The sequence below is a fragment of the Cyanistes caeruleus genome, chromosome 7 (assembly GCF_971803275.1).
Source record: "Cyanistes caeruleus chromosome 7, bCyaCae1.hap1.1, whole genome shotgun sequence".
NCBI lineage: Eukaryota > Metazoa > Chordata > Aves > Passeriformes > Paridae > Cyanistes > Cyanistes caeruleus.
Window position 1 is genome coordinate 21,867,668 of NC_141707.1, and position 22,585 is coordinate 21,890,252.

Below are 22,585 nucleotides of genomic sequence, written 5' to 3' on the forward strand. Positions count from 1 at the left end.
CAAGGGAGAAAAAATGCTGGCTCATCCATTTTGTTGTTCAGTTGCTCAAAAGGATCAAAATACCAATTAACTTGCTGGCTTAAAAAAAATCTTTGATATCCTTACATTCACTGACATTTTGAAACTCTTCTTCATACTTGCCTAATGTCTTTTTGATTATGAACAAAGAAGTGGCAATCTGTTTAGCATTTGACCTGTTTTCTCAAACATTTTTATGTATTCAACTACTTAGTTCCTAAAAACACTTGACTAGACATAGCTGTAAGTTGAAGAAAAATGTTTCTTGTTCTACTGATAGCTTTATAAAGTATTACTTGATTTTATTTGCAAGAGCAAAAGAGAATAGAATTTGTTTTAAAATAAAGCATGAGCTGAACAAAGGATCAAGAACATCTCTCCCGCCCCCGCTTATATTCTGAACTCAGAAGTCTTCTTTGCTGTTGTGTAAATTGCTACATGTACTCCCCTCTCCTTCCCTTTTTGTGTTGACTTTCTTTCCTTAACAAATTACATCAATAATGTAATGTGTTTTAGTTCATCAAGTTGGACTGGAAACTTGGGGAGTTATTGACAAGATGTTAACTACAACTTGCTCTTACCTGCACGAATGGAAAGCTACAGTCAGTGCTGTTTTTATTACCAATAGTTTTCAAGACTGTACTCAAATTCAGTGCATTTTTGAATGAAAAGGAAGTACTGATAAGAGAAGGCTTTATTTCCTCTCAATTTACACTAATTTCTGTGGAGTTAATCTTAGTTCACTTATGTGTAAATTGAATAAAAGTTGAGGTTAATAATTCTGCTTTCAGCTGCTCTGGGATATTGCAAAGATATATTAACGATCACAAAAATTAATCTGTTAAATGTGCTCTAGAATGGTGTGACCTTACTAAAATTATTCATATAACACAAAAAAAGTTGGTATTGATCATGTCTGAGAATTGAATTGCCTTGATGGACAAATAAACATGTTAGTTATCCTTCCTGGGATATATAATCTGTAGTGTTTTCCTATTTCATATTCATTTGGTGTATTTCTATAAATCAGAAAAATTAATCATTTTTCAGAATGAATTGATTAAGCTCTGGTTCATCATTCAAGATATCTGAATGCATGGACTGCAGATTTCCAAGCCCAAGTGACTGGTTTACAAGCATAAATCTATGCCATCTCTGGATTTTAGAAAGGACTGCAAAACGGTTTTCCCTTTAGCATCATATCACAGAATATGCTGAGTTGGAAGGAACCCACAAGAATCATAAATTTCAACTCCTGGCCCTCCAGAGTACCATCCTCAATAGTCACACCATGTGCCTGAGAGCACTGTCCAAATGCTTATTCTTGAACTCTTGTCAGGCTTGGTGTTGTGACCACATCCATGTGGAGCCTGTTTCAGTGCCTGACCACCCTTCGGGTGAAGAATCTTTTCCTGATAACCAACCTCAATTTCCCCTAACAAAGCCTTAGGCCATTCCCTTGGGTCCTGTCACTGATCATCAGAGAGAAGAGATCAGTTTCTGCCCCTCCTCCTCCCCTCCCAAAGAAGTTGTGACTGTAGTGAGGTCTCCCCTCAGTCTCCTCCAGACTGAAAGACCAAGTGACCTCAGCTGCTCCTCACACTGCTCCTTCTCAAGGTCCTTCACCATTTTACATGCTTCTTTGGACACTTCTCTTTAGTTTTAATGCCTTATATTGTGGTGGCCAAAACTGCAGGTAATATTCAAGGTGAGGCTGCCCCAGAGCAGAGCAGAGCAGAGCGAGCCAATCCCTCCCTTGCCCAGCTGTGATGCTGTGCCTGCTGCCCCCCAGGACACAGCTGGCCCTCCTGGCTGCCAGGGCTGCTGGCTCACATTCAACTCACCAGTGACCAGGACCCCAGGTCCCTCTCTGTGGCACTGCACTCCAGCACCTCATTCCCCGGTCTGTCTGTACATCCAGGCTTGCCCAATCCCAGGTGCAGAACCTGGCACTTTCCCTTGCTGAACTTTCTATGGTTGGTGTTGCCCAGCCCTCAAATTTGGTGAGGGCTATCTGAAGTCTTCAGACTTCAAGGAGTCAACAGCTCCTCCCAGTTTTACATCATCTGTGAACTTGCTTAGTATCACTTCCAGCCTGCATCCAAGGCATTTGTGAGGATGTTGAGGAGCACAGGGCTGAGGATGGAACCCTGTGGAATCCTGTGAGTGACTGGACACACAGCCTGATGTCACTCCATTCACTATAATCCTCTTCTGCCCAAACTGGGAGCCAATGCTCACTCACTACAATGATGTGTTTATCCAGCTGTGGGCTGGACATTTGGTCCTGAATGATCCTGTGAGAGACAGTACCAACAGCTTCACTGAAATCCATGCAGATTACATCAACTGGCTTCCCTTGATCAGCTAGGTGGGTTACTGTGTCAAAAGGAAACCAGGTTTGATAAGCAAGACCTTCCTGTCATGAAGCTCTGCTGGCTGTGACCAGTGACTGCATCGTCTTTCAGGTGTTTTTCAATACCTCCCAGAATAATCTTCTCCAGAACTTTACCAGGCACTGAAGTGAGACTAATGACTTGCTTTCAGTAGATTCATTAATTCTATATTGTCTGGATAAACAACCTTCAGTTCAAGAAATATCAGACCATGGCTGATTTAGCCATTCACTACTTGTTCCTACTACTGCCTAAATGGTTAATGGTTGTGCTGCTGCTCATTGTTGAATTGCCAATCCTACACACTGAAAAACAATAAATACTACACAAACCCACATTTAAAACACAGAGGAAAACATAATTATCATGTAGCTATACTGGCATCATAAAGACAATAGAATTTCCTGAATAAAATTTATAACTTTTTGAGATTGAGAATATATATTAAAGCCAGTAATAACAGCCATGAGAAGTGTTACAGTGAACAGAGATTTGATTATAATTCATGATATCTCTAAGATAAATGACTCTGCAAAGCTAAATATGAAGCTTTTATATAAATTCATTCTTAAACATGTGCACATTCTTCATATGATGGCTGAAGGTCACTGACTTTCCAAAATCCTTGAATTGTATGAGCAGGATGTATAATTTCTACTTGTTGCCTCTACAGATGGAACAGGTTTGCTACTTGAGTTCACTGCAGGTTTCATACTGACTGTTTTCCATTAGAGATCAGACACCTCTTGTAGTCTTTATCTCTGAAAGTCTCTGTCCTCATTAGAGAGTCAGACCACACACGTATGAACAACATTTGTAGAACTTTCTGTACTTAAACACAGAATATCTCTTACTGAATAGAATATTAGAAAAACAACACTATTATACAAGTCCTACCTTTTTACAAACTCTTCAAAGAGGATGCGATGAGAATACCCTTTTTGACGTATTTTGACAGTTTCCAGAATTCCAGTGTATCGTAGCTGCAGCAGAACTCTCTCATGAGAAAACATCAGTGCTTCTCGATCATCGTTAGGTTTAATGCAGCGGATAAAGTGAGGCTGTCCAACAACCATTTTGGATAAAAGATCCATGAGGGAATACTAGTAAGGAAAATAAAGAAGATGCGCATACTTGACAAAAAACTGCAATGGAACTACTTAAGCAGGAGATTCATATTTGTAAACAGTTTGTAATGCTTGATTACATTTTAATCTGTAATGTTAACCTCCACTGCCTTTTACTCATTTTTAAGATTTCAGCTGAAACATGAAACCTATTAAAATTTTTCAGTTGTTAAAAAAAATTTAAATATTCTGAATCTGATTTCTTGCTTATTACTCCTTTTCTCCTTATATCACATTTCCATAGTTGAAGAATGCCCATTAAAAAAAACATTTTAAATTGTCATAACTATAATTCTACTGTAGCCACATTTGACTGATCAAATATCCCCAACAGAAACACAAGCTTTACCATGAAACAAACACTGAAATTCATGGCAAATCATGGTGAAAAGGTTGCAAGAAGTCATCAGTTCAGTGCTCTGTCCACAGAGAATACTACATGTATCTTTAACATTTCAGGTACATCTCTGTTACATTAATTTTTCAGAATCACTGAGAATATAAACTGCACAGTCTCCCTAGAAATCTGTTGAACTGCTATATTATCATGACTATTCATAAAGTTCTTAGCATCTAACATAAATCTTGCCACTGAAATGTAGATCCATTACTACTTTTCCTATCCAGCTTAGACACACAGAACTATTTCTTCCATTTCATTTTAAACCAAAATGAAAAACATTTGATCAGATCATATATATCTTTTTTCCATTGGCTTCTCTAAATACTGATATTCCTGCTCTATACTCACCTCATTAAGCTGTTCTATAATAAGGATATGTTGTCAACTACATTCAATATCATATACCCATATGTGTCCCAAAATCACATCCAATTCCAAGCTGATTGTCACACCTTGCTGCAGGTTGCACATGTATTACAGTCTACTTCCACACTCACTCCCCCATTGTACTTTTTTTCTTTTTACAATTCCAACAGAGCTGGTATTTGTGTGGTTCTGTGCAAGAGCACTCTAAGTGTACACCTGCATGACAAGTCTGAATGCGTGTCCTTGCACTCTCTACACTGGGGCAACATTGCAGTATACACCAGCTTCCTCTATACCCCTCCTTACACTATTCTACAAAACAAATTGAACAGGTATTCCCACACAGCTTGAAGTTTTGACTCACATTGGCTAGCACAACTCTGTGAACTTTCTCATTCTGTATGGTACAAGTGCAGCCTAAGAGACAACTACTGAAAACTTTTCCACTTTGAAATGACTGCAAGAAAAAAAACCCCAGTAACCAGGAGTCTTGAACTAGCACTTTCTTGACTCCTAAGCTTCCAGTTCCAAAATTCTCAATGCCTTTTCACTGTCTGTTTGATTTAAACACACATGCAGAATATGCATTACTACTGATAAAATGGCAATCCGTACTATTTACAAACATTATTTCCAAAAGATGGATTATTTTTACTTATTAGCATAAATAAAAAAGATCTTAATCTTTAAAGGCATGTATGCCTCACCTTGTGAAAAAATATGAAGACTTTAGTGATCTATTTTATTGTAAAAAATTGGTGTTCTGTTTATAATGAGACCTGTTCTAGACCTCTAGCATTTTAGACAGAAAATAGTCTAGGCTCTAGATTCTGTTATCAGCGTATTCAATGAAATTATAAAAATTTTCTCTTTTCCTCATAACAAGTATGAGGAAAAGAGAAAAAAGCAAAAAAAAAGTTTATGAATCTACAAAGGACTTGTAACAGAATAAAAAAAATTCTCTTATATTTCTCTTTGATCCTACTACCCCACAAATATTTTAGATATATCTATTATTCTTATTATTAAAATGCTTGTTTTCATTTTAATTTTTATACCCTAAAATAGGAAGCCATAGTTTGCCGCTTCATGTTAGTTGTTTCCTCAGGATGCCGCATGACCTCCATTGTGTCAACCTGGAAGACAAAACTCTGATATTAGGACTGTTCCTAAAACAGAAACACTGCAGACCCACCCCACCTTGCCCATGAAAGGCATGGGTTCTGAACCATGGGTTCAGTTTTTGCTATAGTCATTCCTTCAGGTGTGAGTACTTTGAGAGTACTTTCAGAGTACTTTGTCAGAGATAGCAAGGCCAGCTTCTAACGGATGCACATACTGATTTCAAAGAGGTCTCTAGGCATTTTGAATTTTTTTCATAGTGTAAAAGCACTCTAGATTTATGATAGTATAATACTCAGCCAGTGAAATAGCCGTCAAGTTGCAATACCTTAGGAACTGATTTCTAGAAAGTATTCCTCTTATTGCCACTATACTGAACTCCAACAGGACTTGTAACTATAAGGAGAGTTACCATATTTGTAATAGCCAGAAAATAAACCGAACTGCTTAATTTTGCTCATGTATGGAAAAAAATACTGTAGGATAATGAGTGGCAAACAAAGTAGGTAGTCTCAGAACACATTCCCTTCTCCTAATATAGTTACTATTACTTACTTTGTATTGCCAAGAATCTCAGCAATCTTATTCTGCTGAACCAACATAGCATACCACTTTTTCAGCATTGCAGAGAGTTATTTTTAGAGGCTATACATGGACAGTGAACATACTGCTCTTTGTAGATTTTAGTTATATTGTTAGTACAGCTGTTCTTATCAAAATGAAACCAGAATTTATGAATGAGTATAACTGTGGTTACTCATAACAAGCAGATTGCGTTGCTGCATTACAGCTCAACAAAATTAAAGAAAATTAACCAGCATCCTGTTTGCATGGAGCATTAACAGAATTTTAGCATTCACTTGCTTTGTGGTAGTTTACCATCTGCTCTGGCCAGGTGGCACTTGTATAATGCAGATAATGCTGTTGTCAGCACCTGTGCTACACTTCCTGGACTTTGCTCCACAGAATCATTTCCAACACTCATTGACTTAAGAACACTCTTCTGGACACTAAAATAATTGCTGAAAGATTACAGTTCTCAATAAAGTAACTGAGACTCTTACCTTCAGGAGATATTTAGGAGACTGCATGCAAAATATAAAGGAAATGAAGTGCTAAGTAATAATAGATCAAAAAAATGGATTTTGTGTTGGGGAAGAACTCAAATCTAGTGAGGTCAAGATTCAGAACACAGATGGTGCAAATGAAGACAGAGTTCAATAAGGGTAACCATAAAAATTTCAATATATTTTTGTAATCTGTGGTGTTCTGGCCCAGAGTGGCACACACACATTGGTATACATCTCAAACTAACACAGGAGAAGAAGAATAAAAAAGGAATTAAAAAAGAGAGATGCAGTTTGTTAAAAGAACACTCTGTAAAATATTTCAGGAAAAATGCATTATCAGCACAGGTAACATCAAACATCTTAAGAGGTTATGTGACAAAGTAAATATCAATGACCTAATCAAATAGCAGGCATGTCCATGGGGAAGGATGTGGGAAAGCTTCAAGATAATCTTGACAAGACATCTAGTTTCTGAGGATTGTTATCTAAATCTCTAGTAAATGTCAGGTAGAAGACAAAAGCCATAATAGTGAGTGCTGACAATAAGTTCAGAATAACTGGTAATATTTAATGTTAAAAGACACACAATTTAATTATAAATAAGATCAAATCAAGAACAAAAGCAAATAGTTTGAGGACTGATCTGAGCCCAAATGCCAATGAATTTGATGTTCTAAATGGGATTCTTCTCTGTCTTGAAAAGCAGAGACTCAGTGATATTGTTGTTGGAGACTGACCACTCACAACCTCTCATATTCATATCTCATGTATCTACTGGACAGTAAAGGGCAGTATCATCTCTTTTTCACAGCTGCTTATTTTCACCAAAACTGTAGAATGTTACCATCTTGGAACTGCTGTTCTATCAAATATGGTTTACAAGAGGCTGCTGGGTTCAAAAGAGTTTTGTTTTGGTTTGAGGTTTTTTTAGGGCAGCAAAGGGAATGAACACACAGAAAGACAGATGGTCAGAAACACTCACAGAGGAGATGTAAAACACTTTTTCTCAGAAAATTAGGCTGAAAGCAGTATTGTTAGATTTCTTTTCCTATGAATGAAGTTGTAAATTCAGATCTGTGCAATATGTAAGAACTAGAATCCATTTCAGAATCTTTTTGACAATAGACCCTGAAGCGGAGGGGATTTTCTTGCAAGACCTCTTAAGAAGTTTTGTCTCTCCTTACTGTATAACATTGCTTGTCTATGAAGCCACACGATTTTATGGTAGGGCAACAATGTCATGTACAACAGACAATAGGCTTTCTCACAACTGGCTTGCTAGAAAATGACAGAACATTAAAAGAATGTCATGATACCTTGTATTTTAAATCACTAGCTACTCTTTTTAAACAAAAATGAAGATATTTCAACTATTAAGTCACATTTTTACATGACATCTATAGTGACCTACAATATGAATTTATATAATTACAACTGTAATGGAAAACAGCTTGACCTACAAAAGTCAAGCTGTTTCATCACTAAAAAGACTCCTTTTAATAATTTTGAAACAATTAAAAGAACGATTTATGACATCATGTCACCCTATGAAGACACTTAAAATTATGACTTTCCACATATTGACCACACCTGCTGCTGGCATGCTATGAAATACTGTAAAACCAAAAAATATGTTAAACAAAAATCCCTCTTAAAATAAATAATGATAAAAAATTTCCAAACTTCCAAACAAAATTATTACATTTGGATTTTTTAAAACAAATTTTAAGATAATAATTTAAAATATGTTTCCTAAAATTGTTTTAATTAGGTGCTTTACAAAATTCTAATAAAGTTTTTTTTTCTAAAAATTATTTAAATTAACATTTTCTAAATAGCGTTGCATGTCTTTTCTTTTAGCTCCCTTTATAAAGTTTGAAGGGTGAGTAAAGCCCACTTAAACAGTACTTATTAACTGATTGTGTTTAGTAAAGCTCTAGAAGTGAACTGCTCTATTACAATCCTGCTGTATCAATAAAATGCATGCTTAGAAAGCTTGTGCTGAATATAGCTGGATGTGGAAGACAATGTGTATGTAACACAAGAAAACTGAAAAGGCCACCCTTCAGCACTGAAAGTATTTACACCAGACAGGAAATAATAGTCTGAAATCCACATCTGTATTTGCAGGTACAGTGAAGGATACAGACATCTGGATGACATAAATCACCACACTGATGTTTGAGCATGAACTCCAAATAACAGAAGATAACAAGAAGAAATAGAAAACCCAAATCATAAAATTTTGTAGATTTTGAACAGTTTCTGTTATCACACTTGCTTTAAAAATTTATTACTGTTTGTTTTGAAGAAAACCCAAACTTCCAAACCGTAACTAAGCTAACTCTAACAAGTACCACTTAGGAAGCAGGGAGGGGGTGTACATACCATCAGCTTCAAGGGACAACAAGTTTCTTCACAAATTAAGTGTACTCAGTTGTAATCCTACTAATTGCCATAAAATTATACCATCTTTTTGCAGTTAGGCCACATACTTTTGTGGAAAAATTCAGCAGCATTTAAATTCTACAGTTCTTGATACAGAATAGTGTTTTTGCTCAGTCATTCTTTTCCAGTTGTCTACCAGTCACAAACATCTACTGGTTTTTCACTTCCAAGTTGAATAAAAAAGAAATAGATTTTTTTAAAAAAATATATTTTGCCTTGCATACTGTTAAAATACACTATTCAAATTTTACCTAATAAGACCTCTTTCTAGGTCAAAATTGTCAAAACCTTGACCCCTTTGAAATAAAGAGGACTATTGATATGGATGTAACAGATTTCTCTCCAAAGGTTTAAAGATTAATCAGTAGTAAATTGATTCTTCACTGAATTCTACAATAGGTTCATCACTAATACTGGAAACCATGCTCCAGGACAAGGTGCACATTACTGATAGTAAAGGCAGACCCTTATTTGGTAAGACTACTCTTTGATAAGACTCACTCTACACCAACATCAGCTAAGTATTGTGTACACTGTGATATTTTGTTTCACTGTGATATTTTATAAACAACTGCCTGTCCTCAAAGGGAACACTACTAACCTTGATACGCCCAGCACTGAGCTGCGGAGGCAAAGACCGAGATGCTGCTGTCACTCTCGCTCTTGCTTGTGCTAAATTACCTGTTCAAATAGAAAGAAAATCAGACTTCAAAAACTATTTAAGAAGCTTAGAAGGGAAAATTTGTACTGTGTAAAATCAGTTTGTACAATAGTACTAAAAATAGCAGACACCACCACACTTCTTCCACACCCCTCTCATTACCAATTGTGCCTGCAAAGCATTCAGCACAGGCATGACAGAGTGCAGTGTTGATTTAGAGGGGAGGAAAAAGTCAGTGATAAGGTGGTATGTCACTGACCTTAGCTACTGAGGTGATGAAAACAACGACAGCACAAAGGCATACAGCTCAATCACTAGTAATCAATTTCTCTGTGACTCACTGAGAGATTTGAAAGTGCAAAAAGACTCCAGAATCAATCTTGTTTCTGTGAAATCACATGGATCCTCAAGTGTTAACACAGTATCTTAAACTTACAAACTAATGAAAGAGATGAGAAAATAATAAGACAGCACCATTTTTTGACCATTTGACATTTAATTCTCAATCTTATTGTAACTCAGCATTTTTAAAGACTGACTCAATTTCCCAGGCAAAAATATATTGTGGTGTCAAGCAAAAGACTAGCGCCTTTTTTCAAAATGTAAGGTATGATGTGTCCTAAACTTTTTCTTCAGTACTTGTAGAAAGCCAAAGTCATCACAAAGTAACTTTTCAAAATAAAGCCTAGGAGAAGAGAGAGGAACTGATATCGGACTTGCATATGCAAGACACTCTGTATATTTCAAAGTTTTAGCAAGTCTAGCACAAGATGTCCAAATGTTTTCTCTGGCTATATCTTCAGAGGCTAAACTGTGATTAATAGCATTGAAAGAACCCTTTGAAGCAGGATTGGTGACATCAAAGCCCTAATCCATGGGTGGCAGGATTTTTATAATGAGTGGGAAGCATTTTAACACATTTCAAAGGATTTACAGCATGAATAAACAATAGGCCTCTGCAGATGTACCACACACCTTTCAGAACCAGAACACATAAATAAGTGTCTATTTTAATTTAAATGTAAATAAAGTGTTAACACTTCTTTCAGATGCTAAATGACTTGTTTGCATCAACTCCAGTGTTTAGCTGTTAGCTTTACAGAAAGGCAGTAACTCTAAACAGTCTTCAGAGTTTTGCTAAATTGTGTATTACATAACTAGTAAGGAGGCACGATGAGAAAAACGAAAACCAAGAACACCAAATCGCTGGTAAAGAAACCCAAATGCTGATAATATTTCCCTAAAAGAGTAGAGAAAATCCAGTGTCCACTGTAACACTGAAAAGAACTTCTGCTTTTACTTTACTCTGAACAAGAAAAATACCAAACCCCCCGAAATAATCTGGGGGCCAGAACTCAAACACAACACTCCTTGTTCAAACATACTAATTAATTTAAAGAAGTATTTATCTTTTAAGCTGCTGGTATTGAAACAATACTGCAAAACCAGCATGTCACTTCCAGATCTAACATTGTACATTATTTGAGTTTAAATCGTGGCCCAGAACACAAGGTATGTCCGCTATTTTGGAAACTGTTTTAGGCTATTATACTCTGTATGTTAATGAGAACCACAACTGTTTGGGAAACCTTGAATATCTATGCACATGCAAGGTACATTCTGTAAATACGTGTATCTCTCCAAAGTTAAAACTTTAATGAACAAGTAGATAGTGAAATAATTTTTCTTCCAGTTGTAATTTTGGTATTTTTGTATTTTAGAAGTTATCCTTTTGGGCCTATTTTGGCTAAAATAGCCTGGAAAGGTTGTTTTTGGCTAGGTTTCAGATTAGCAAGTCTAAAGCTTGAAAGCCTTGCACTGAAGAACTGACAACACATGATAAAAGAGGGGAGCTGAGAGAAGAAAGGACTTTGAATCAGACTGTTTAAAATGATTAAAATTTTGTTGCATTTTGTAACAACTCCAATAATGAAATAAAATTTACAATGATTCTATAGCAGCTCAAGGTTCACCACACTCAATGCTGGCATTAGGTTTCTACAGTTCATAATTAATACCCCTGAACTCTCCCTTAGTTTCTCATGCAAAACTAAAACTAAACGTTTCTGATCTGGCAAGCCAAGCAAATAAACAAACCTTTTAATTAATCACAAATCTTTAATGATTTCACAAATGAAAAAAAAAACCAAAAACCCAAAGTGTTCAGTGTCCACTTAAAGAAAAGAAATGCTTTACTTATTGTGCCTTTGTTCTGTAGTTACTTCCTTCTAGGAATGGATTCTTACCAGTGCTTATTTCATATGTCAAATGAATTCCTATGCAATTACTTGTAGCATTAGATTGAATCCATGGAAAAAAATATTACTAGGATTTTCTTTTTCAGCTGAAACACAAAATGATACTTCAATAAAAGTTTCTGAATTACTCATCTGGTGTGGCTCATGCTCAGGAAAAATAACTACCAATCTTTAACATGTCTATGCCATTTAAACTAACAAACAGAATAAATGTGGTTTGAAAATCAGTCCACATAATGAGAAATATTTCACCCAGGGTTAGCATGGTGTTCACAGTCAGTAAAACTTGGTACCTATCTCTGCATTTGATTTTCATTTACAAGGTAATTTATACCTTAACACATCAAAAATAATTAAATGTTAATCCTCTTTGTGAAAAGCATTAAATATTTGAAAAATGAATGTTTATAGGCAGCTTGAACTGCAAAGGGTTCCTTGAAAGGTTAAACTAGTTAAAGTTTGAAAGATTGCACTGTGCTTTTCAGAAGTCTAGCTTCACACCAATTATATGGTCAAAACTTCAGACAATACAAATGACACCGCTGTAGACTAAATGCTACCTACATTCAATCAAAGTCCATAAAATGGACCAACTAACTCATATAAATCCTCTCAAAATTATCTTAGGTTTTTGGGATTTAGTTTTTGGTGGGTTTTTTGTTTTGTTTTGTTGTTTGTTTGTTTGGGTTTTGTTGTTTTTTAGGGACGGGAAAGAAGTTAATGGCTAAAGTTAGGATTGATCTTTTAAACACGTACATGTTTAATTTTACTCACATGCACTTCACTAGGACAGCTCATCTGAACAATTAAGGCTCCTATGCACCTCGATCAGAGACTAAGGTCTCTGGGATTCATTGTGTCACTGGAGGAGTCTGTCAGACCTAATGTTTCTCTTTTTCCCTCTGTTCAATAAAGTTAAGAATGAAGTTTATGCATTCTCTTTAATGCTTTGAGAAGTTTCAGACATTAAAGTTTGTGAAATGGTCTTAGAGTTTTCAAGGGAAAAAGAAGTAGCAGCACAAAATCTATGCACTCACTGGCTAAGCTCAGAGTCAAGGCTCAGCAAACCTCCTTTTGTCTTGAAGCTGTTTAGATCGCCCATCTCTGCAAAAATGTTCTTCACTGATTCCTCATTTCAGCTAGGTGAGAAAGACCATATTATCAAAAAACTACATCTCTTCTATTATGCAATGCCAAGCAGAAGTTTTGAAAGTATTTACATCACACACAAAGAAAAAAGTGGTTTTTTTTTTCAAGTTGGACTTTGGAAGTGGTCTCCAGATCTCAAAAAGGATGAGTCAGCATTCCTGGCTTCTCATTTGCATCCCTGGTAGTTACTCACTATGTGATTTGGCTGAATTAATGATATGTCCAGCTTTGTGTTGACTTTATGTACTAATTAGGAAGAAGTACACACTCTTTTTGGATATTCTGATATTACCTATGGTTTGTGCTTCATTTATTTTTACGTATTGGGTTCTGTAAGTAGTACCAAGCAAATATTAGCAATATCAGCACTGTATTTATAACCTTGGTTTGATTATGCCTGCAGTAGATCACTCCTTCCAAAGTAAGAGCATGCCAGGTAAGAAATATGTTAAGCTTTGACACAACATTCAGTTTGTGAAGTGCAAATGACTTACTGAGAAGAAGTCTAATGACAATGTCACCTTATTGAACATGTCGTACCAGGGACAGTACTATTATATAGAGGACAAGTACAAGCTCTTTCCTTATCCTCATATACTTTATTAATTTCTTTCATGCTTCTGGTTCAGATAAAGAGGGGTTACTTCAAACACCATGTGGATACAGTATAATATGTTCAGAAATACTACAATCCATTCATATTTCATTGACATTACTTCTAATCACAGCTATGCACTCATACTCCAGAAGAGGTACACGGCCAGACAATGTCTTTGACATACACAGATTCTTCTCTGTCTTTTCTTTCAGCACATTTTATCTGGCCAAAGGAATTTGACTGCTTATCTCCATAATGCATTTTCATCTTCTGCTACTGTAAGACTGAGCTTTTAGCTCAACTACAAATGAATACATGTACTTTTTTTATTGGGTACTAATTTGAATCTGGTCACTGACTATCAAAACTCTGTTCTTTTGAGTTATTGAGAGTAATTGAAGTCATTTAAGCTAATCTTATGCAACAAAAAGAGCTAAGAATCCAATTCTCTCATATACTACACATTTTACACAAGAATCTATTTATAAAAATACTGTCTATAGAGCACAACTATCAATACAGATAGACCTCAACTACTTCTTCTGAAAAGACAATTACTTTACTTTCTATTAAAGAAACCCCAAGAAATACTATTTCCAAAATCAGATATACCAAACAGAATCTAATCAGCATAAAAGCTTAGTATTAGTGAAGCCCACCTGGGAATAACCTAATTACAAATATTTGCTTCAGGAGCAAAAATATGCATCCTTCTGGCCCAGATGATTTGAAATGAAAAGTCTGTACCATAGTGAACTGAGGAATTCTGATACTGATTCTCAATTAGATTAAGGATTTCTTTAGTCTTTTTAGCATGAAGTAGACACCAAAAATATTTGCAGATGCTTAGAAGTTTACATTGCTAGACTGGGATTGGAGAACCTAAGTTCAGTGCTGTTACACTTCTACTGCATACACTGCAGAAACTTCAGTGGTCACTTCCCACATTAGGAGGGCACACACTGGCAAACACACCATCATGTCTACAGCAACAAATAAAACTTTGCTTGTAAGTATCATTGCTGCCATGTTTAACTATTGTTTTAACACAGTAGGTTAGTAGGTTTCCTGTAGAATGGAAAGGAACAGAGACACAGCAGCTGAGATGAAATGAAGGTCAAAATGCTGCTGTACTCTGTACATACCTACATATATAGAATCTATGCATACTGTAGATCTGTGAAAGTATGATGAGAGTAAGAAAGATCCTTTTATCCTTACCTACAAGAAGAACAAATTATGGTACTAGTTAAACTAGTTATTGGTAGTGCCTAAGGAATTTTTCTAACACAACCTTAATACTAACTGCTGCTTTAAGCAACATGCCTGATTTTCAAGCTAAATTGAACCAAATGTGTGTACATCTAGTTGACTGGGAGTATGTTCACTGAAAGACAGACCTTTCCTAAAGTATCATGGGCACAATCTGTGATCATAGGACATAAAAGCAAACCTTATGCAATTCTTGTAATCATGTGACATGACCAAACTTACAGACAGTAGGCAAAACACATATGGTATAGCCTGAGGACATGATAAAGAGGTTCCTGGGCACAGGCCAAGGGATGATCACATGGTTCTGGAAAACAGAGTGGCAGAGTAGAGAGTAGACTGCTGTCTGGCCACAGCTAGGAGGGCATAGGTTGGGCATCTCAGTCTAAACACAGGACTAATGATAGGAATGGCACACTAAGAACACTGAGTGCTAACTATCTGAAACTTCATCCAGACAAAAATAAAATACACTTTAAAAGTTTGGAAAAAGCCAAGTTCTTTTATAAGTAATGGTGCAATTTTCTATTGCTTGATGTTCACCATTTCCTTTAGTCAGGTCTGTAGCCTGATTAGCTGGAGACCTGACCAGCTGGCTGGCTGAAGAGAGGCTGGTCACATCCTGATCCAGTCAGGCTTCTAGCAGCTGCATTACAGAACAAATTGGCTCGGATTTTTACGATTTTTATGTTGTCAGAACATGTGGGCCATTTCTTTCAGATATGGTCCTTAGCAATTTCCTTATATATCTCTTGTAGTGTACAGTTTGATGCTGTTGTATGTTATCAGCTCAGTACAACAAACCTTAAATTCTCTGGGGAATAGCAGACAGGACAGAACACTGCTGCTGTCAGGACAGTACCTCACCATCAATACAAGGTTTTCTGCTGCCCCAGCAGATTGCCCTCCTATCTGTACCACATCTGTAACTGAGATTAGAAGAAAACTACAGAGGTGAATTTTCTGTGAAACTTCATTGTTGATGAATTCTTCAGTGATTTTAAGCATTGGTCAAAATAATCTTGTTCTTACATCTACTCAGGACAAGTTTACTTCTTCCAGAGATATGTGGAAGAATAGTTCTAAAACCATACACAGGTTGGAAATATAGTTACTCTACGTTCTCATTCAGCTCTAGTCTCCCTTATTGTTTTATGTAGTTGATACATTTTCTCTTGCATGTTATGTAGAATTTTTCCCCCCTAAACTGAATATGCTTTATCCAGAAAAGTAAAAGTACGATTATAAAGAATATGGTAGTTATCTCATTGTTCTGTTGAGCTTCATAGTGATCAGTTTAACTTGAGGCCAAAGTTTCTACAACAACAGTGAATAAACAGGAAATCCAGGAGAAGTCAAGAACTGTGATTTCTAGCCCTTTGCTTGTATTTCCAGAGTATACTCATTCTCCATACAATATTTAAAAAAATTATGGTATATACTCCATCACTCAGGGCCTGCTGCTGAAGCTGCTCCATACATATAAAGTCTGGTCAAAATCCTACTAAAGAATGAAGATTCCCAATTAATTCAGTGACAAAAAAATCAGGTGCAAGGATGCAACTGAAAGCACATGGAAAAAATTATGGAACATTTTCTCTGTTCTCACTATTATTCTCACTCTCCCTAGTCATCAAGACCCTAAGGCTAGACAGGCTAAAAAATGGTGTCAAAACCAGGTTTTGAAACTTCAAGGCAAGAACTGTCTTTTAAAAATCTTAATTTAAGATGAAACAAAGTTATAGAACTTTATGAAAGTCCCAGATCTTCCTATTTTTGAAAACTAGGCATTTTTGGTGTTGACAACTAATGTAATCAAATCTCAGAGGCTTCTCAACTGAACCATTGCTCCCTTGGATGTCAGCACTTCTGTATATTATCACAGTTGGCAGAGAATCAGTTACTTTTGTGGTAAAGCAAAACATTAATTATATTTGTATTTCCACTCTTAATGAAATAAATAAACTTTCATACAAATACCCACAAACACATTTTCTTTGTCACATACTGTGACCTGCTATCCAGACAGCTCAATTAACCACTCCTACATCAAGACAAGTCAGGCCAGAATAAGGAAGACAAAGTTAAATAATAATAGATAATACTGGTTCAGTAGAGTACAGGACTTTACAGCTTATTGTAAGGTGAAGGAATAAAGAAAAATTATTAAAGTACAAAATTACAGTAAGATTGCACAAAATACTCTGAAATGAATATACAAGATCTAGCACAGACTCAGATACTTTGTTTCCACCCTCTACATTCATCCTTTAGATACATTAATCCCTTAATGCAATTATTTTGAAGGAGTGGGAAATTTAAGCACATTCTTTGTTAAGAACACACCAAACAACATTGTGGATATTCATATAAGAGTATCTGAATATTCACAAAGTTATCTGCTCTCAAAACTCACTAGCAAGTTTAAAAGCAGTGCTCTTCTAGGATTTGATCTTCAGAGCTACCGAATGCTTCCAATGACATACTAAACATCTTTGACAGTTTGACCTTACAGCACACAGTGCCTACTGAAACTCTCAAATAAACTACTCATTAAAACAATGGTATAATGTTCTCTGAATATTTCTCTGTTTTAATTCTGTATATGGTGCACAGTGAAATCCCACAGTCTACTAGTTAATATTAAAAACAGTAACATATTTTATGTGATCTATCTTTTGTTTCCTCAGTATGAATAGATTTTGAATTTAATTAGTATACAATACAGTGTTAAGATTAATTACTATTCACTACTGGGAAATAATATTCATTATAGGATTGAGAAGTTAGGCCAGAAACATGAAAATTGGGAAAGGTATCTCCTCTCTTCTGAGAAAAAGGTAAAGAAAAACTAATCTCAAAATTTGTTCTAGAGAGATTGGTCTATTATAAATCAAATCAGAAAATTAATTAACATCTATTCTTAAACTTGTCCACTTTACTTTACTTTTAGAGTTCAATTTGCAAGCACATGGGGACAAGAAAAAAAATATGACCCCTTGCTCATTTTCAGTACAATATAATCTGAGAAGTCTCAGATTAAAAACCAGCATGGTTCTGTTTGTGCAACACCCTTTACCAAACATACCTCTGGTAAATCTAACTTGACAATTCTCAGCTGCTGTACTTGCTGCTGTGTGCAATTCCAGAGATTCATTGACACTATTTATAGGGAGTTATTCTCAACAGTAAATAATTGTTATGCTTTAGCAGGACTGAGACCTTAACTTTGATCTGATAGATGGCTCTGTTTCTAGATGAGTTCCATTTTTAGGGCTACTTCAGAGCATTTTTTGCATCCTATTGCTAGGAAGTATTATAAATGTACTGCATTTGTCCTGTGATGCAAAACCTTAGGACATGAAGAAAAACAAACACTCAACTGTAAAATGCTCAAGTGGGGGAACTCAAAAAAGCAGTCCATCACTCTACCTCCCAAACTCAGTTAAGCTAAAATTAACTGAGTTTACTGATGTCCCACATCTGCAACGAAGTAAAGTTCATGACTGTTATGCTGCACAGCTGTCTTAAAGCCTCTGTTTTCATACAACTCACTGGCAGTTAAAAGTATGACAGCCTCCATGTTCTGAGTGAAATACACAGCTTCCATTAACTTTACCAAAATTCTTACAAAATATAAATTCTTACTCATTTTTAAGTAGAGATACTGTAATTATGACTTTTTCCAATTCATTTGACTTAAGAGTGCCAGATCTCTTAAAGGTGAAAATACTAGCATAAAAGTACCATTATAAAAAGATTTTATTGTGGAATAAATTGGTAGAATTAAAATGTATTTGAGCCTTTGTTTCTATTGTCATGTATAGAATTAGGAGGAAAAAAAATACACTAAATTGAAATGGAAACATGCAATATTTCAGTGAATGACACAGACCAAACCAAGAGACCTACCACCACTTTTTGCTAGAGGAAGGGTCTGTGCTCAATAGGAAGGCACAATATCAAACATGACAGCTCAAACCACAGTTCTACTCAAAACAGAGGCAAAGCACTTATGATTTCAACTTGCTAAGATTACACTCCATGTATGCCCAGCAGTACCTGTTCATGGGACTGAAATGCAAGAAAATCTCTTTCCTTTGCTTTCTGACTCATCACAAGGAATCACATGGTATCACAGTTACACACAAGTTAATAATGGAAATAGTACTCTTTTCACCAAGAACTGATAAAAAGCAGTTCTCTAAAGTGATTTTGCAAAAAGCCATAGTTCTTTTGTTTTTCAGATAGCATAAAGTTATCCCGAAACATTTTTTTTCACATACTCTCTTACCACATGGTTCGTTAGTTGTTTGTTTTGGTTTGGTTTGGTCAACAAACATACACTATTTATATTTAATTTTCATCTGAGGTTTGTAAGCAGAAACTCAAAGGCAGAAAGAACACAGACTAAAAAGTAATACTGAGGAGGGTAAACGACCTTTAGACAGGTGAATTATAAATAACTTGTGTTTGAAAAAAATTCTACTTTGGACAAAAAAATTACCTTGTGAAAACATGACTAACCAAACCCTTCATCCCAGGGTGTGGGATGTGAAAACTCTCATCTCAATTCTCTTTGACAGATTATGTTTAAATATATAGGCACCACAAACAAGGAGTGTTTATTACAAATAGTATATTGATACTCCATTACCCTAATGCGTAAGCAATACCCAATGATACAAAAATGATTAGGTGTGATGTTGCTGTAGTGGTACTCAGCTTCGTTCTTCTTCTCTGTAGCCAAGCAAAACCCCTACTGAACCTCAGAGCAAGGACAAGGATGTTTTGCAGCATCTCTGCTCTTCTGGTGGGAAGGCTGGGGGATTTCCCTTTCCCTCTCTGCAGAAGACAACTTTCTCCCCCATCTCAAGTAAGGACCTAAGGCAGAGCAGAGAGACCCTCACAGAAGTTGTAAAGGTCTGTGAGTCATGGCAAGGACAAAGTCTTCAGAGATTGTGTTTCAAGAGTAGACCTTGTTGTGATGCAACTTTTCTATGAATATAAAAACCTTGGTGTCACCTGCTCAAGTAATTCAACAGTACCATCCCTTATAGGTGATGCTGCAAAAATTGTCTAATATTGGGATAGTGAGTAAAATGGTCTGACTCCTCAATGGTGAATGCACCAAGGCTGTCCTTAACTTTTTCAACGAAAATCCTCTATTCTTACAAGGGGACTCTATTTTCTAATTCATGTGATTCCTTTTCTCTCAGATGCTGTAGCAGCAACAGTGATAAATGAAAACCAGAAACAATCACGAATACATTCTACCAAAGTGGGAACATGCATATTCAACTACAGTAGTGGCAGCACAAGAAGCTGTGTCTATAGTAAAAAAGTGACAGATAAGGAAGCAACTGGGAGAACAGTTAGGTTAAATCAGAATACACTCATTCAGTTTTGAAATTGAAGGTAGCTAGAAATTGGAAATTTTGAAACAAGCCAAACATGACTAACTTTCCAATGAAAGATGACAAACAAGCTGTATATGCTACAAAATTAGGTCCAGAATGTTTAAGTTCCAATGTCTCATATGAGTAGTTGCATACTCTATTAACGATAAATTACTATTACAAATGTATATTTAATGTCCTGCTGTTAATTTCTGGCCCTTTAAACTGTGCAGACCGCTACTGTGAAATAGAAGCATTTGTTAAGAGGGGATAAGTGTACTTGATAAATTACAGGGATTAACATGATCTTAAATTAGTAAAAGAATTTAGCTTTTTAGTATTTATTTTCTTGATGCTGCTCAGTTTTTGACAGTGGAAGATATGACAGTTATATAAATATACTTCAAACAGAGGATCATCTCAGGGTGGGAAAGGCATCTTTTCGTTCTTTTTGGTATTTAAAAGAACTACATTGTCAGACCCAAGATTCCAGTCTCGCATTCCCTCTGGCCTCTGGGATAGCACCACCCAGTGGCTGCGACACGTAAGGGGGACCGCTGCTCGGGAAAACCCACCTACACTGCACATTCCAGAGATAGTTGCAAGCAGATGCGAGAATGTGCTGTCATTCACCTTCAAACAAAACACCACACATACTGGCAGAAGGCCCATTTCAAGTCAGGGTTACCTGTAAAGGTGGAATATGGCTCCCACGTAAATTAATAACTTTTGCTTAAGTCAGTAATTGACCAAAAGTTGGAGAAAACTGTACCAAGATTATAAATCTTAATCTGTATTTTTTCTGGTTTGCTTTAGGAATGAAGCACATGTTGAGTGGAGGGAAGAGGGCTAAGAGGCAGAGACAGAGTACAATGGGACATATACACACTCACTATTCTTTTGTTTACAAAAGCATCTTTATAGAAAGTTAAGAGAATGGCATTATCTTTCTTCACTGAGCAGATGAAGCAGCACTGCCAGCAATGCCTTCTGTTCTCAGCCAAACCTTTCATATATCTTGCAAGCTGCCAAAACTAAACCTGGCAACAATCTGATTTTAGAACACAGAGGCCCCAACACAGGATGTGAATGTCAATTATATCAGACAGATGGAAAAAAAGACCAAAATCACAAAGGCTTTTAAAAAATAAAAATTACATAAGAGCTTTAAGCTATTCTTATAACACCATGCACAGATGCACATGCACAATAATTTTTTCATCAGGATGTCCTGTACCAACTTGATAAATACAGACAACACTTAACTTGCTGTTAACTTGTGCTCTTCATGGGAAGGTAAATGGAGGGAGAAAGCATTCAATTAATGTAAATAGCAAACAAGGAAGGAATGTAAAAGACCTATAAAAGTAAGTAAAATACACTGGCATGATAAATGTACATAACTGCAATGAGAAGTATCTCTTACCGAACCTTCTTTGCATCTTAGGCAAAACACTCAAGTTGAGTGCTGCTATTACTGAAAATAAGTCTATAAGGCCAGAAAAAGATGAATTTGCATGAAGGCATCAGCATTCTGATTCAAAAGTAGCAATAAAATAAAAAGTATATTTGCAATAATTTGGACTGATAACTGGGACAAAGCACCTAATTGGTTTCATTCTGACAACAGCTCCAAGGTATAAAACAGCAAGCGGGGTGTGGAGGCACATTAGACCACATGTGAGCTTTCTTTCTTGCTTTGCTTGATTAGAATCTCTCTTATCAATGTAACACAGACTCAAATGTAGAGTAGTAGTAGACAGAAAGATGCTCTGTTCCCCACTTGGGCACAAACCAATCCACCATCATAAACTATATTCCCTTCCATCTAAACTCATTATAGCTGAAAGGACAAGCAGATTCCTCACTGGATCGTCACCTTTCAGGGACTCTAAAATTGTCATCTGAAGGTGGGTAGTCAAAAGCAGTTCAATTACAGGAAAAATTACCCTGTAACTGGAACCTGTCCTCTGTAGCATATAAATAGATATTATGATATCAATTTTACATGTGCAAAAAAAGCTCCAATATAATTTTCTCTCCAGATGTTCTTTTTCTACACAGAAATGTCAACAGAGGTTAAATGCATCACCAGATGCTATGACTGGGTTACTGACAGTCCAGAAATTCAAGGCAGAGAGCTGCTGCACAGGCAGAGAATTGCATCTACAGCCCATGTACAATAAACCTACACAGCACTATCTAATGTATCTACCAAGTATTTCTACCTAAACATACAACCTCATCTGCATATGTCAGCTCACAATAATTTTGCAACCTATTACAATCCATTGTATT

General features: G+C 36.1%; 1 protein-coding gene across 33 annotated transcripts in view; it reads right to left on the bottom strand.

Moving 5' to 3' along the window:
* The window catches only part of MYO3B (myosin IIIB), a 205,671-nt gene that overhangs the window by 76,270 nt on the left and 106,816 nt on the right, over positions 1–22,585 (bottom strand). For all 33 annotated transcript variants that reach the window (XR_015288937.1, XR_015288939.1, XR_015288942.1 and 30 more), the window contains 3 exons: positions 9,552–9,631; positions 5,369–5,446; positions 3,312–3,517 (listed from right to left, as the gene is read on the bottom strand). Coding sequence is in view for 25 of the 33 variants with exons in the window: in XM_023931028.2 (XP_023786796.2) it covers positions 3,312–3,517; positions 5,369–5,446; positions 9,552–9,631 (364 nt within the window). In the remaining 8 variants the exon portion in view is untranslated. The remainder of the gene's footprint in view (positions 1–3,311; positions 3,518–5,368; positions 5,447–9,551; positions 9,632–22,585) is intronic.